The sequence below is a fragment of the Pan troglodytes genome, chromosome 1 (genome assembly GCF_028858775.2).
Source record: "Pan troglodytes isolate AG18354 chromosome 1, NHGRI_mPanTro3-v2.0_pri, whole genome shotgun sequence".
NCBI lineage: Eukaryota > Metazoa > Chordata > Mammalia > Primates > Hominidae > Pan > Pan troglodytes.
The window spans coordinates 141940373-141955358 of record NC_072398.2 but is presented as its reverse complement, the minus strand read 5'-3'; the positions used below and the strand labels follow the sequence as shown (position 1 = coordinate 141955358).

At 37.9% G+C, this 14986-nt stretch overlaps 1 protein-coding gene across 1 annotated transcript in view; it reads right to left on the bottom strand.

Annotated features, from left to right (window-relative positions):
• Positions 1–14677, bottom strand: part of GBP7 (guanylate binding protein 7) — a 44269-nt gene extending 29592 nt beyond the window's left edge. Inside the window, exons 1-3 of the mRNA XM_009424758.5 lie at positions 14550–14677; positions 10369–10577; positions 3355–3482 (exon numbers count right to left, since the gene is read on the bottom strand). Coding sequence (XP_009423033.4) covers positions 3355–3482; positions 10369–10558 — 318 coding nt within the window. The 5' untranslated portion in view covers positions 10559–10577; positions 14550–14677. The remainder of the gene's footprint in view (positions 1–3354; positions 3483–10368; positions 10578–14549) is intronic.
• Positions 14678–14986: the final 309 nt, after the last annotated feature.

Here is a 14986-nt window from a genome sequence, read left to right as displayed (position 1 = left end):
ATTTACACTCCCACCAACAATGGATAAGTGTTCCTATTTCTCTACAACCTAACCAGCATCTGTTATTTTTTGACTTTTTAATAATAGCCATTCTGACTGGTGTGATCATGATAGTATTGTGGTTTTGATTTGCATTTCTCTAATGGTCAGTGATGTTAAGTTTTTTTTTTCCATATGATTGTTGGCTGCATGTATGTCTTCTTTTGAAAAGTGTCTGTTCATGTCCTTTGCCCACTTTTTAATGTATTTTTGTGTGTGTGTGAATTTGTTTACGTTCCTTATAGATGCTGGGTATTAGTCCTTTGTCAGCTGCAGAGTTTGCAAATATTTTCTCCCATTCTTTAGGTTGTTTGTTTACTCTGTTGATGGTTTCTTTTGCTGTGCAGAAGCTCTTTAGTTTAGTTAGTTCCCATTTGTCAATTTTTGCTTTTGTTACTACAGCTTTTTTGGTGTCTTCATCGTGACATCTTTGCCCATGCCTATGTCCTGAATGATATGGCCAGGGTGGTTTTCCAGGTTTTTTATAGTTTTGGGTTGTATATTTAAGTCTTTAATCCATCTTGAGTTAACTTTTGTATATGGTCTAAGTAAAGGGTCCAATTTCAATCTTCTGCATATGGCTAGCCTGTTATCCCAGCACCATTTATTGAATAGGGAATCTTTTCCCCATTGTTTTTTTTTTTTTTCTGGTTTGTCAAAGATCAGATAGTTGTAGTTGTGCAGTCTTAAATTCTGGGTTATCTGTTCTGTTCCATTGGTCTATGTGTCTGTTTTTGTACCAGTTCCATGTATTTTGGTTACTGTAGCCCTGTAGTATAGTTTGATGTCGAGTAGCATCCAGCTTTGTTCTTTTTGCTTAGAATTGCCTTGGCTATTTTTTGCCTGAGCTCTTTTTCTGTCCCATATGAATTTTTTAAAAACAGTTTTTTTCTAATTCTGTGAAGAATCTCAATGGTAGTTTAATAGGAATAGCATTGAATCTATAAATTGCTTTGGGCAGTAAGGTAAATTTTAACAGTATTGATTCTGTCTCTCCATGAGGAAGGAATGTTTTTCCGTTTATTTGTGTCATCTCTGATTTCTTGGAGCAGTGGTTTGTAGTTCTCCTTGGAGAGGTCTTTTACCTCCTTAGTTAGCTGTATTCCTAAGCAGCAATTATGAATGGGAGTTTGTTCCTGATTTGGCTTTCAGCTTGACTGTGGTTGGTGTATAGGAATGTTAGTGATTTTTGCATATCGATTTTGTATCCTGAGACTTTGCTGAAGTTGTTTATCAGCTTAAGAAGCTTTTGGGCTGAGACTAGGGGGTTTTCTAGACATATAATCATGTCATTGACAAACAGCAAGAGTTTGACTTCCTCTTTTCCTGTTTGGATGCCCTTTATTGCTTTCTCTTGCCTGATTGTCCTGGCCAAGGCTTCCAATACTATGTTGAACAGGAGTGGTGAGAGAGGGCATCCTTCTCTTGTGCCGGTTTTCAAGAGGAATGCTTCCAGCTTTTGCCCATGTAGTATGATGTTGACAGTGGGTTTGTCATATATGGCTCTTATCATTTTGAGCTATGTTCCTTCAATACCTAGTTTATTGAGAGTTTTTACCATGAATGGACTTTGAATTTTATTGAAAACATTTTCTGCATCTATTGTGTGGTTTTTGTCTTTATTTCTGTTTATGGGATGAATCACATTTATTGATTTGCATATCTTGATCCATTCTTGCATTCCAGGGATAAAGCCTACTTGATCATGCTGGATGAGCTTTTTGATGTGTTGCTGGATTTAGTTTGCCTGTATTTTGTTGAGGATTTTTGCATTGATGTTATCAAGGATATTGGCCTGAAATTTTCTCTTTTGTTGTTGTATCTCTTCCAGGTTTTGGTATCAGGATGATGCTGGCCCCATAGAATGAGTTAGGGAGGAGTGCCTCCTCCTCAATTTTTTGGAATATTTTCAGTAGGAATGCTACCAGCTTTTCTTTGTACATCTGGTAAATTCAGCTATGAATCCATCTGTTTCTGGGCTTTTTTTTTTTGGTAGGTGGGCTATTTATTACTGCCTCAATTTCAGAGCTCGTCATTTATCTGTTCAGGGATTCAATTTCTTCCCAGTTAAGTCTTGAGAGGGTATATGTGTCAACAAATTTGTCCATTTTGTGTAGATTGTCTAGTTTATGTCCATGGAGGTTTTCTTAATATTGTGTTTATGTGGGGTCAGTGGTAACATCCCCCTGTCGTTTCTGACTAATCCTATTTTCAATTTACACTCAGACTAATATAAATAAAGGAAAAGACTGCACTTAATACTATAAAGCAAAATTATCTAGAATTAGCCAATTTGCAAATTTTTGTGTGGGGCTAGCTCACACTATTCTAGAAGTCAGTGATGACTACATTGCCTAGCCCAGTAAATTGGGTAAAAATTTTATAAATGTTCCCGGTATAGCTGGTGGTTTTCTTTTCTTTTTCTTTTTTTTTTTTTTGTTTTTTGTTTGTTTGTTTGTTTTGTTTTTGAGATGGAGTCTCACTCTGTCACTCAGGCTGGAGTGCAGTGGCATGATCTCGGTTCACTGCAACCTCCACCTCCCGGGTCCAAGCGATACTCCTGCCTCAGCCTCCTGAATAGCTGGGATTACAGGTGCCCGCCTCTGCGCTGGGCTAATTTTTGCATTTTCAGTAGAGATGGGGTTTCACCATGTTGGCTAGGCTGGTCTCGGACTTCTGACCTCAGATGGTCCACCCGTCTCGGCCTTGCAAAGTGTTGGGATTACAGGTGTGAGCCACCGTGCCCGGCTAGCTAGTGCTTTTCTAGACATTTAAAAACAGGTTATTTCAGTGAAACTCTATTTTCCTGATTCTACCTTCAAGCCTACGAACCCCACACACCTTAACTAGTAGCACCCATTAATCCCACAGGTTACAGCTTCTTCCAGGAAGCTTTCTCCTAAATTGTATCATTAGGTTAGGCCCTCACTTTCAGCATCTGAGCACTCTAAATGGTCACAATGTTGTCTTCGCCGCTAGGCTCTGAGCATTTACCTGGTTCATTGATTAGCGTAGAGCTTTGAAATTCAGGATTCTGTATTAATATAGCACACAGCCCTAGACTTCTGCCATGCAGTAAGTATTTATTAAATTTTATAATTCATCCAACTGTTAAAAATAAGAAGATGTATCACCAATAGTCCAAAATATTTGTGCTTACCAAGAAAGTAAGTTCCAGGAAATGAAATTTAGCTTTGTTTCCCATAATCAGATTTGTGATTCAGGAATAGGCCAGAGAAGTTGGATTGATACTATGCATAAAAACATAAATAGAGAATCAAAGGTAAAGAAGATTTCTCTATGTCTCTTTCTTACCTTTTCCATATCACCCAGGCCCTCCGTGTCCAGAAGGATCAGGGTGTGGTTTGGCTTGGAGGGGTGGGGCACACACCACATCCAGATGCCTTTGGTTTCAGACTTCACTGTGCAGCCCAGAGGGAAGCCTTCAAGGGAAGAGGAGAAACAACATATAGTGACAGCAGAATCCAGGCAGACAAGGCCTATACCAGTTAAATGTATAGGAACGTTAAGTTCCTGGCAGGGGAAACGGGTTGCTTCCATTTCAGCAAAGACAATCAATCAAATCTTTATTTGTATAAATGACTTTCTCAGGAAGTACTTGGGTCCCCTATTCACTTCATGTCTATATGGGCTCAAATAAGTTATATTACAGAATTAATGTAAACTCTATTAACCTGTTGCTATGGTCTGAAGTTAGTCCCTCCAATCCTCCTTTCATACGTTGGAACTTCAGTGAAGTCTGAAACCAAACCCCAAGGTGATGATATTAAGAAGTGGGCTGGGTGTGGTGGCTCACACCTGTAATCCCAACACTTTGGGAGGCCGAGGCAGGTGAATCACAAAGTCAGAAGATAGAGACCATCCTGGCCAACATGGTGAAATCCTGTCTCTACTAAAATACAAACAATTAGCCAGGCATGGTCGTGCACGCCTGTAGTCCCAGCTACTTGGGAGGCTGAGGCAGGGGAGTTGCTTGAAACCAGGAGGCAGAGAGACTGCAGTGAGCTGAGATTGTGCCACTGCACTCCAGCCTGGTGACAGAGTGAGACTCCGTCTCAAAAAAAAAAAAAAAAAAAAAAAGCCAGAAGTGATTAAGTCATGAAGGGTCATGTCCTCAGTAATAAAGTTAATGCCCTTATAAAAGGCCTTGAGGGATGAGTTCATGTCCTTTGCAGGGACATGGATGAAGCTGGAAACCATCATTCTCAGCAAGCTAACGCAGGAACAGAAAACCAAACATCACATGTTCTCATTCCTAAGTGGGGGTCCAACAATGGGGACACATGGACACAGGGAGGGGAACATCACACAACAGGGCCTGTTGGGGGGTGGGGGCTAGGGGAGGGATAGTATTAGGAGAAATGCCTAATGCAGATGATGGGTTGATGGGTGCAGCAAACCACCATGACACGTGTATACCTATGTAAGAAACTTGCATGTTCTGCACATATATCCCTGAACTTAAAGTATATATATAAAAAGACCAATTTCATTGTTCCTTCTGTCCGTTCTGCCATATGGGGACAGTGGGAAACCCCCTCTATGAGTAACAAGCCCTCACTAGACACTGAATCTCCTTGTGCCTTAATCTTGGACTTCCCAACCTCCAGATCTACGAGAAATAAGTTTTTATTATTTATAAATTACCCTGTCTAATGTATTTTGTCATAGTGGCAGACACAAACTAAGATACCTGTGTATTTTTATGCAACACTCAAGAGGAAGAAAAAAGCATGCATTCATAAGTAAAATTAGAGAGAGGGCTGATACAAGAGGTCCGGGTACTGGGTTCATCTTCATGTAGTGATTCTTTTTCCTTATGCAGGTCCCACGTTAACAGAAGGTTATCCAAATAGAGGAGATTCTGACATGGGAAGGACAGTATAAAGCATCCATTCTAGTACAGTCTGTTGAAATGGCTTCCAGGAGTGGAGTAGTGAGAATAAAATCTTGAAATGTAGTTGAGGAGTCTGTGATTTGAACCCCTGAATATGTAGCCCAGTAGACCAGATTTGTTAGTAACAGAACCCACTGAAGTGTTTCAGATGGATGATGACAAAAATCAGGAAAATATTTAAGAAAATCCATGAGGTATTAGAATACCGCAGGAATTAAAAAGTTATACCTTGGACTAGTAAAAGAGTTCTAGAATTTTAAAGGTGGAAAGTGTGAAAGTTGTCAGCATCAAAATGCCAAACTTGAATGAAATGAAGTCAGCAGACCATGAAGGAAAAGCTCTCGCGCACACTTTCCTGTGATGGGAACTGCCATTGAAGATGTTGCCAATCCACAACCTTGCAACAAAGGCTAATGTTCTGAGGACATCTTTCCAGTAATAGCCAGTCCTAAATGTAAACTTGCAAGTGGTCTAACTTGCAATCAGAGTCCCTGCAATCAGGGTGCCTTCTGTGAAGACTCTCTCTTGGCAAGAGCCAGCACACATATTAAGTCCTGTGAGTAAGCTCCTGTAAACAAATAAACTTTTGTTTCAGAACACCCTGCATGTACTTCTCCTTTTTGTCTTTAAAGTTTCCCACTGTCTCAACCACCCTGGATGCACCTATGATTTATTATAATGTGCATACCTGAATTTGGTATGCATATGGTCCCCTGCTCATTCTTAAATAAACTCATTTCTTTGGAGAACTACTTTCTCTCTTGTTATTTTAGCTTGACATAATCTGGCATCAGAAGTAGGACCCAAAGTGAGCTCATCTTGGAATGATCATCAGCCCCTGAAACCATGCATGGTATTCACTTGTTGAGCCCTTTGATTTCTTCATTTCCACAGCTGACCTTTTCTACTGTGTTGAGTCTCCCCTTGGGTTAAAATCCCTTCTTTTTGTCTAGTTCAGGATCTTATTTGGATAAGGTCACCTCAGTAAAAGGCCTTGAATCCCTTCTTAGCCTAAAAACAACTTTGTCTTTTCTGGGAAGCCCTTCATGAGATAAGAACATTGTCCTTCTGGTGAGTACTCTGTGTTTTTTTGTTTGTTTGTTTGTTTTAACTTCTGCATGCCTGGTTTAATATTTTGTTATGTCTGCCTGCTTGATTTAAAAATTGGGTGAATTGAGTCTTTTCTTACTTCTGAACATCTGCCAAGAGCAAAAATAAATGTACCAAACATAGGCATGGGTTGACCAATTTAAAGCAATTAAAGCAGTGCCATCATTAATGAGGGACTCCAGTCTCTGAAGATAAAGTATTTTGTGTGAAGGTAAACTGGCCATGGATGGGCAAGGTTACCATTAGAGCATCTGCCACACTTAAGAAAATGTCCATGCAGCAGGGAAAATGTGGTCATGGGTTGGACAACTAAGGCAATGACTGTCCACCAACTAAAATAAATACCCTGGACCAGGTACATTGTGAAACAAAACACCAGTCCAAACTCCTGACATTCCCAACCAGATTCATAGGATTTTATTTTTTTCTCTTCAGAGATTAATGAGAAACAAAATGAGATACTCAAATTTAAAGGCATGTCAGAATAATCTTTCTCCTGGGACTCTAGCCAGCTATATTTATGGTCCATCTCATGCACACTTCTCAATTGATGGGGAAATTACACCAAAAGTAGTTTAGAATTACAATGGCCATTATGTGGAACATTCCAGATGAACTTTCAAGAACTGCACTTTAAGAAGATCATTTAAAATTGGAAGGGATCCCAAACATCTCAGAAACAATGAGATGTATTTCTGATTGGCATATAGAGGCTTCTAACTTCTCTATTTTTGCTCTATTTTTCCTCTTACTTTTTCGCTTGGTTACCTACCCATTCCTAAGGAGAAAAAAAAGGAAAAGAACTAGATAAGTATTTATAAAAGTTAGGCTCTCCAATCAACTAGGTCTGCTTTTTAACCCCTTTGTGCTTTGGCCAAAATCTAGAGCTCAGAGTAATAATAGGTCTCTCTGTGAGTAGAAAATGTCTTCACTTCCATATGGACCAGAGAAAACAGAAAAACTGAAAATAACCTTTTAAAAAATATTCCTAAAATATTTTCCACCCATGCTGACTAGTTGAGCAAAGCAAAACGCAAACAAAAGAAAGGTAAATTTGTTACTAAATTCAAGACTGCTTGGAGCATGTATTTTTCCACCAGCTCTAGCTAAAATATAAACACCTGATGAATTAACCACTATACTCATTTGAGACTGATTTTTTTTTAAAAGGAAGACAAATATTTTTATACTTAAAACCAAACTGGCCAGGTGTGGTGGCTCACACCTGTAATCCCAGCATTTTGGGAGGCCAAGGCGGGTGGATCACCTGAGGTCAGGAGTTCAAGACCAGCCTGACCAACATGGAGAAACCCTGTCTCTACTAAAAATACAAACAACAACAACAACAACAACAACAACAACAACAACAAAAAACAGTAGCCAGGCATGGTGGCGGGCTCCTGTAATCCCAGCTACTCAGAAGGCTGAGGCAGGAGAATCGCTTGAACCCGGGAGGCGGAGGTTGCGGTGAGCTGAGATTGCGCCATTGCACTCCAGCCTGGGCAACAAGAGCGAAACTCCGCCTCAAGTTAAAAAAAACAAAAACCAAAAAAAACTCCTGTAGAAGCTGCAGTTTACCCCAAATTTAGTCCACAGCCTTCATAGAATTAACAGTTAAAGGCAAATGGAAAATCTCAAAAGGTTAGCCATTTGAGCAAGTAACCTTAACTTATTCTGTTTTTTCAGAAAAATAAGTTTGGATTTAGCTGTCCTTTTTACAAACAAGTGAGTTTGTATCTCTGTTTTACCATGTTATGACTAAAATTTTTAAAGTGAAAAACCCTGTGACCTTTGCTTGTGTATGTATTTATGTTTGCATGTTTTGTGTATGTAATAATTTTCCCAAGATATGTGAAAGAGCTCTATTTAATTGGCTTAAAGTGTCAACGAAGCAAACTTAAAAGAGCCTCATGACTGTTCTTGCTGTACTTGTATAAATAATCAGGCTTTGTTTGATGAGGTTAAATTTATTCTGCAAACAAAGAAACCTTATCTTGGTAATAACTGGAACGACTAGAGGAGAAAATTTATGATTAAGAAAGGAAAACTATAGTTCATCTGTTATTAGATTGCAGCCCTATGCATTACTTTTGAGTTTATTATTATTTATCTACAACCTGGACTAAATTTTGAATTCTTCTAGGTTTGTCCAACCCAATTTTCTGGCCTGGAATTGCTAAAATAAAAAACTGCTCTGTTCCTGAAGCTCTATACACTAAAGCTACACAACTCAATGTAAATTTCAAGAGATGAGTCTCATGTCTCATGTTTGGGCCACACAAAAAGTTCACCAAACCACTCAGTGCCATACCCAAAGACATTTAGTGTGTAAACCAGTGTGAGAAGTTGATGGCTTCATGCTATGGACAGCTTTTTCTAAGAATGATAGAACAATACTTATAAAAATGAGACTCTTATCCTTCTTAAATTTTCTTTGCTTGTGCCTTCTTTTTCACTTGACAGGATAATGCTATAGTTATAATTTCATAATCAGCAGCTTCTGTGCGTACTTGATGGAATGTTGGATCTGTCATGCCAATCCCAAATCTTTACATGACCTAACAGATGCTTTCTTCCATGTAGTGAATAACTTTGGCAATATTCCTAACACAACTTTTTGTTCAGATTGTACCAGTGATCCCTTTTTACAGAGTTAGCACTCTTGGCTTTAATTTAACCAAGTTATGAGATGCTAAATAATAGAATCACTAATCAAACTACATAAAAGACTCAATGCCTATAAAAAATCTTACCCAGTTCCACATGGTCTTTTAATTTGTTTAATTGGCCTCTTGGTTCAGAACCATCATCCAAAATGAATTTGTTATGCTCCTGTTGGTTTTGCTTTGCATTATTTTCTTTAAGCTTTGTACCTGTTACCTGTCTGACTTCTGCAGAAACGACACTCCTAACAGAATAATGCTGGCTCAGCACTTAAAGAATATGCTGAAAATGTGGAATTGAAAAAATTGACTTAATAATGAATTCCAGGTAGAATTAGCCTGAAACCCACTCCTTCCAAACCTCCTTGTTGCTCAAATGTGGCTAAAATGGTTTTGAAAATGACTCCCAGTCACCAATCACTTTCCCCTGACTTGGGACCAAACCAACCAAATCAAGTGCATCCAAGCACTAGGGAACACAAAGTATAAAACTACAGGATGATCGATCAGAGATGCTTTCAGAGAAAGATCTTGATCAAAGGGGGAACTGCAAAAGTTGTCAGAAGCAAAATGGAGTCACTTATGCCAAACCCTAACAAAATGGAGTCAGGAGTTCATGAAGGAAGGGCTTTCATGTATACTTTCTTGTAGTGGAAACTGCCATTAAGACATTGCCAAACTACAACCTTGCGACAAAGGCTACTTCTGTACTTCCAGTAATAGCCAGTCCTAACCACAATCTTGCAAGTGGCCTTACTTGCTGCCATCAGGGTCCCTGCAGTCAGGGTTCTATGCATAAAACTCTCTCAAGCAACAGCTAATGCACATGTCCCCACCTGCAATATGATCCTGTAAACCAATGAACTTTCATTTTACATCAACTGGCATATATGTCTCCTTTTTGCCTTTAAAAGTTTCTCACTGCCTTAACATTTCCAGATGAGTTTATTATTTGTTATAGCATGCATTTCCAGAATTTATAAATCCCCTGCTTATTCCTGAATATATTCATTTCTTTGGAGAGTGACTATCTGTTGTTATTGTGAGTTAACAGAGGAACTCAAGATATGGTAGTCAAATCACTCATTTCCTGAATGATGAAACTGAAGAGTAGAAATAGTAACTGATTGGCTTAGTTAGAAAGACATACAAACTACACTTTAACATCAGCCTTCTGACTGGTAGCTTGGTGCTTTGTAAGCCACACTGAGCCCCTGACACTGGACAACAGTCTCATGTAAAAGAGATAAGAGAAATTATAACCAATAGTGACCTTAATTACAAAAAATAGAGAAATTAGAATATCCAATATGGATTGAAACATTCATTTTATCTTAAAGTTCTGTGGAAACTTGCTATCACTACATAAATATTTTAGTAAATATTTAATAATGCATTATTATTTAATTTTTTTATTAATACCTTATTTACATATGAAATGTGAAAATAAAGGCAAAGTGAGAAGAGTCAGTTGACTCCAATCCTCCAGAGTGAATTTGAAGGGTTCACTGATGAATTCAAAGTTAGCTATCAATATTTATCCCCAACACTAACTTTCTCTCATCCCATCTTCATACTAGATACTGACTGTGTAACTGGACAGATGGGGCTCATCCATGCTTTGCTGGTGCCACTCACCTTTGTTCTTCCCAGCCAGCTTGTTCATCAGGTAGGATTTGCCTGTGCGGTAGAGGCCCACAATTGCCACCACTACTACAGGCTGTGTAATGGCAGACAGGATTTCCAGAGCTTCTGAATTCACCACCAGATGCCCTTTAGTGTTCTCAATGAGGCACACTGGGCCTGGCATGTGGATCTCTGATGCCATGTTCAGGGCGTTCCTTTGCCTGCAAGGAAAAAATGAAATGGAAAGTAATGTCTGGTAAGTCAGTTGAGCTGAAATCTACAATAGGGCATAAATCTTTGTTTTCTATTCTTGAACATTGTTTCTTGTGCATTTCTAAGAAGACCTGTGGCCCTTTAAGGCTGTCCTATAGACTGGGCCACTGTCTGCCCTTTAAAATAATTTCATTTTGAAACAGACTTACAGAAAAGATGCATGATAGGTATGAAGAGTGCCCATACACCACTTCCCTGGCTTCCCCTAATGTAGATATTTTACTTAACCATAGAACAATTACTGAAACCAGGGTTTTAGCATCAATACAATGATAACTAATCTACACTCCTTATTCACATTTCACCAGTTTCCCACTAATGTCCTTCTGCTTCATGATCCAATCCAGGATCCCTCATTGCATTTAGTCATTATGTTTCTGTAGTTTTCTTGCATCTTTGATAGTTCGTTATTCGTTCTTTGTCTTTCATGTCTTTGACATTTTAGAATAGCACTGGCCTGTGATTTTGAGGAATATCCTTCAATTTGGAGTTTTCTGATGTTTCCTCGTTGATTGAAGTTATGCATTTTTTTTTGCAAATGTCACAGAAGTGATGTTCTGCCATTTTCAGTGTCTTGTATTAAGGGATTCATGATGTTGACATTACTTTTACTGGTGCTATGGCCTTAACTTTGATCACTTGGTTAAAGTGCTTGCTGCCAGATTTCGCCACCTTAAAGAGTTATGTGCCACTTTGTCACTAAAAAGTTTCCATTTTGAGAAACAGTTTGGAGACTATGCAAATACAATCTCATCATACTTTTTTTTTTTTCAGCCACTACTTTTAGTTTTTATTGATGATTCTTTTTGTGGTGTTTGACTAAATAGGATTTTCTATTATAGTCATTCTTTCTATATTTATTAACTGGAGTTCTACCATGAGCAAGGGCTGTTCCTTCTGTATTTATTTTGTTTGCTCATTTAATCATTTACTTGTATCAATGCAGACTCAGAGATATTAGTTTTATTCTGAGGGTTTCAATACTTTACTGTCAATATTTATTTTGTTACTCAACTTGTCCTAGATTTTGTCATTGAGAGCTTCTTCAAGCTGGATCCATTTTTTTTTTACATGCTTCCATCATATTTTCAGCGCTTCTTTCCTTTTTGGCTCCACAACATATTCTAGAAAAAATATCTGTATTTTTCCTGCTTTATCCCTAGAATCTAACATTTCTCCCAGTATCTTTGGTTTCTTTCAATGGATAATGGTACTTTGACACCAAGATATCACTCTAGGTGTGTTCATTATTTCTAGACCCACTCAGGGGCAAAGTTAAGAAATATATGTATGTATACTAGGACACACCTATATTTATTTTTATCTGTACATTTCTATAATAAGTCTTGAGATTCTGTTGATATTTCCAGTTCCAATCCAACACATCTGAGCTTATTCAAGCTTTTGACTTTCCTTTTTAAACTATTTTCTCCAAGTAAGCTAGACTTTGGTCTTCTAACACATAATACATTTGTTTCCTTGCTCAGTCCTAGTATATTCATATAGTAGTTTCAAAATTGATAATAAGTCTGTGGAAAAATAAATTTACTTCCTATAGAAAATTATTAGTGTACAGTTCTTTTGGTCTTTAGCCTTACATACACACTCAAAACATTGCATTCCAAAGTTGCTTAGGTTAGCTTTTTCCTTCTCCACCTTCTTCAGTATGGTTAAATTATTCATTTGTAAAACAGTTAGTTACATTTGTTACTGTTTGTGTTTCAGTTTGGCCTCCTTCACATCTTGGTATCTTGGTTGATTTTAAGTATGATTTATTTTTTGAGTTTGTGAAATATCATGGTTCTGAAATTCAGAGCTTTTCAAAAAGTTACAGTCAGAGAAGTGTCACTTTTCCTTCATCTTACCACTCCACTCCCATTGCAGTGGTCTTCTATTCTTTCTACCACATTCCCACCCATCCTCCGTGGATACCCAATCTTGTTAGTTTCTGGTTTACCCTTCTTGGATTTTCTTTTCTCAAATGAGAATGTACATATTTTCTTTTTCACATTTTCTAACACGAAGATCTCATCATATAGAAATTTGGAAATCCCTCCACATCTGTTCATAGAAAGCTTTTAAAATCCTTTTAACATGTATCTACTCCTTTATGTGGATTATACCCCAGTTTATTCAATCACTCTTCAATATATGGGCGTTTAGATTGTTTCAAATATTTTGCAATTACAAACAATGCTGCAGTGAATAACTCTGCTAACTTTATGCATGTGTATTTTTATATTGTTACAGGAGTAATTTCAGGATAGAGTCCTACCAACGGGATTGCTTGGTCAAAAGATGAGAGTATATAATTTTGTAGATATTGCCAAGTTCCCCTACAGAAAGTTGTACAAGGTTGCATTCCCACCAGCTCATCTTGTATGTCATTTTCTAGAAAATGGAGTTTTTCCTAGGTGCCCCGCTTGCTCTTCTGACTTAATTACAAAATTTCCTTTGGAAGCTTTTCACGTTCACATTTAGATCTTTGGACTGAGCAAAGCTGAGCTCGCTGAGCTCAGGTATATAGTAATAGTAATCTTCACCTGGGAAACATTGTGTTATACATATCTCTATACTTTGAAACATAGATACCATTCTAACCCATTCTTGGTCCTGATTTCTTGCAAGCCCCTCTGTGGGCAGGGACTGGTCAGACTGTGGGACTCAGGTTACCCAATGGCTTCCTCCTCTCACTGTGCATCAGCATTCACACGTTATTCATGCAAGCCTGATAGCTCGCACCTGACACTTACACTGTTGATTTTTGACTCGATTATGTTAACAGATTTTGAATTCTCTGCATTTGAAGATTGATTCTTTATTACCTCCATGTATATCAGTCTGCATATTGTTTTTAATTATTTCATGTAATGAAGTCACAGCATGAAACATTCTTTGAAAAACCATGGCTTGTTTTTTGTCTGATCTCTGCTGTATAGAGGGTAGCATATGCACAATTGTAATCATGCTATCTTTATCCAGGCCTTGATAAATTAAATATTTTGATAATTTTGTAAAGTTAAAAGGAGTGAAAAGCCTTCTTGTAGTAATGCTTTAATTTTGTGTTTTTAAGTTGAATGTCTCAATCCTTGTAACTTATGTGATCATGATACAAAATATATAATCTCTTTAAGATACAAGCAAATATAGATGATAGATACTGCAGTTTTCTTTTTTATCCTATAATAAAGAGTGGTTTGTTTCCACTATAGAGTTGGTTACTTCTGACTTGTTCCTCTGGAGGTTTATATTAAATTATCTGGCTTCCCATCACTTCAGCAGAAGATGGAAAAAAAGCCGTTTATTTTTCTGTGATCATGACCCATTTCCTCTTATAGCAATGGCCTACAGGATCTGCTGGCAAGCAAGAAGGGCAAACCAGAAACTAAAAAGATTGGGTATCTATGGAAGATGAGTGAAAACAGAGTATGCATCTGTCCAGTTCTATAGCATATACTATGCTACCATAACATAGGAATCAATCAATCACCGGCTCAGAAAGGTGGTGGCACAAAGATGTTATAAGGTCCTCGATTATAATAATGTGTTGCCTCTTTTTGCAGATCCCAAGTTGCCTACCTTCATTTACCTAGAGCTATAAATGTTGGGCCCAATAAAGAAAGTGACAGAGTCTATTAGGCAGATATTTAAAGATAACGGTAATTTAAGATGGTGTCAGGAAAGAAATAACAATCTTAGAACACTGGCTTCTCTGAATATCTGTTCCACCTCTACTGAAGCCTAATCTGACACAGCAGGAATTAGAGCACACTAAGGTACACACAGCCACCTAAGAGGCCAGGATTTCATCTGGACTTGTATCCTGTAGCTGGCTCTGCAGCCTATCTTGGGGATGGTCAACTTAGAGAAAACTAATGGATCCTTATAAATCATGAAATCCTTATAAGTCGTAGTCTTACCCAGAGTAGAGATCCTCTGGACTTGGTAAGAAGGCAGCTTCAATGAGAAAGTTATGAGTCTTTATTCTCTTCTCTTTAGTTCTGAATTTGGCTGCACTGATTTCTCCCACTTTTTTTCTTGCTGGAACTTTGGACTTTTACCTTACCTCTCCAATGTCATGGGGCTTTCCAGACTTTCTAGAGACCTGTATTTATACATGTGAAAAACAATGCAACCTCTGCAAATAAATAGAGTAATATGACAGTCCATGATTTAGCAACCATAAAAGAAATTGCTGACAGCTGTGCTAGTGAGAGGATTTGACATAATTTCTCAAACAGAATCTTCCAATTTTATTATTGGAAGAGATCTTAGAGACAGCCTGCAATTATCAAAAAAACTTCAATGAATCGTTTAAAATAATGACATTCATCTCATGTTTGTGGGCCACGTTGAG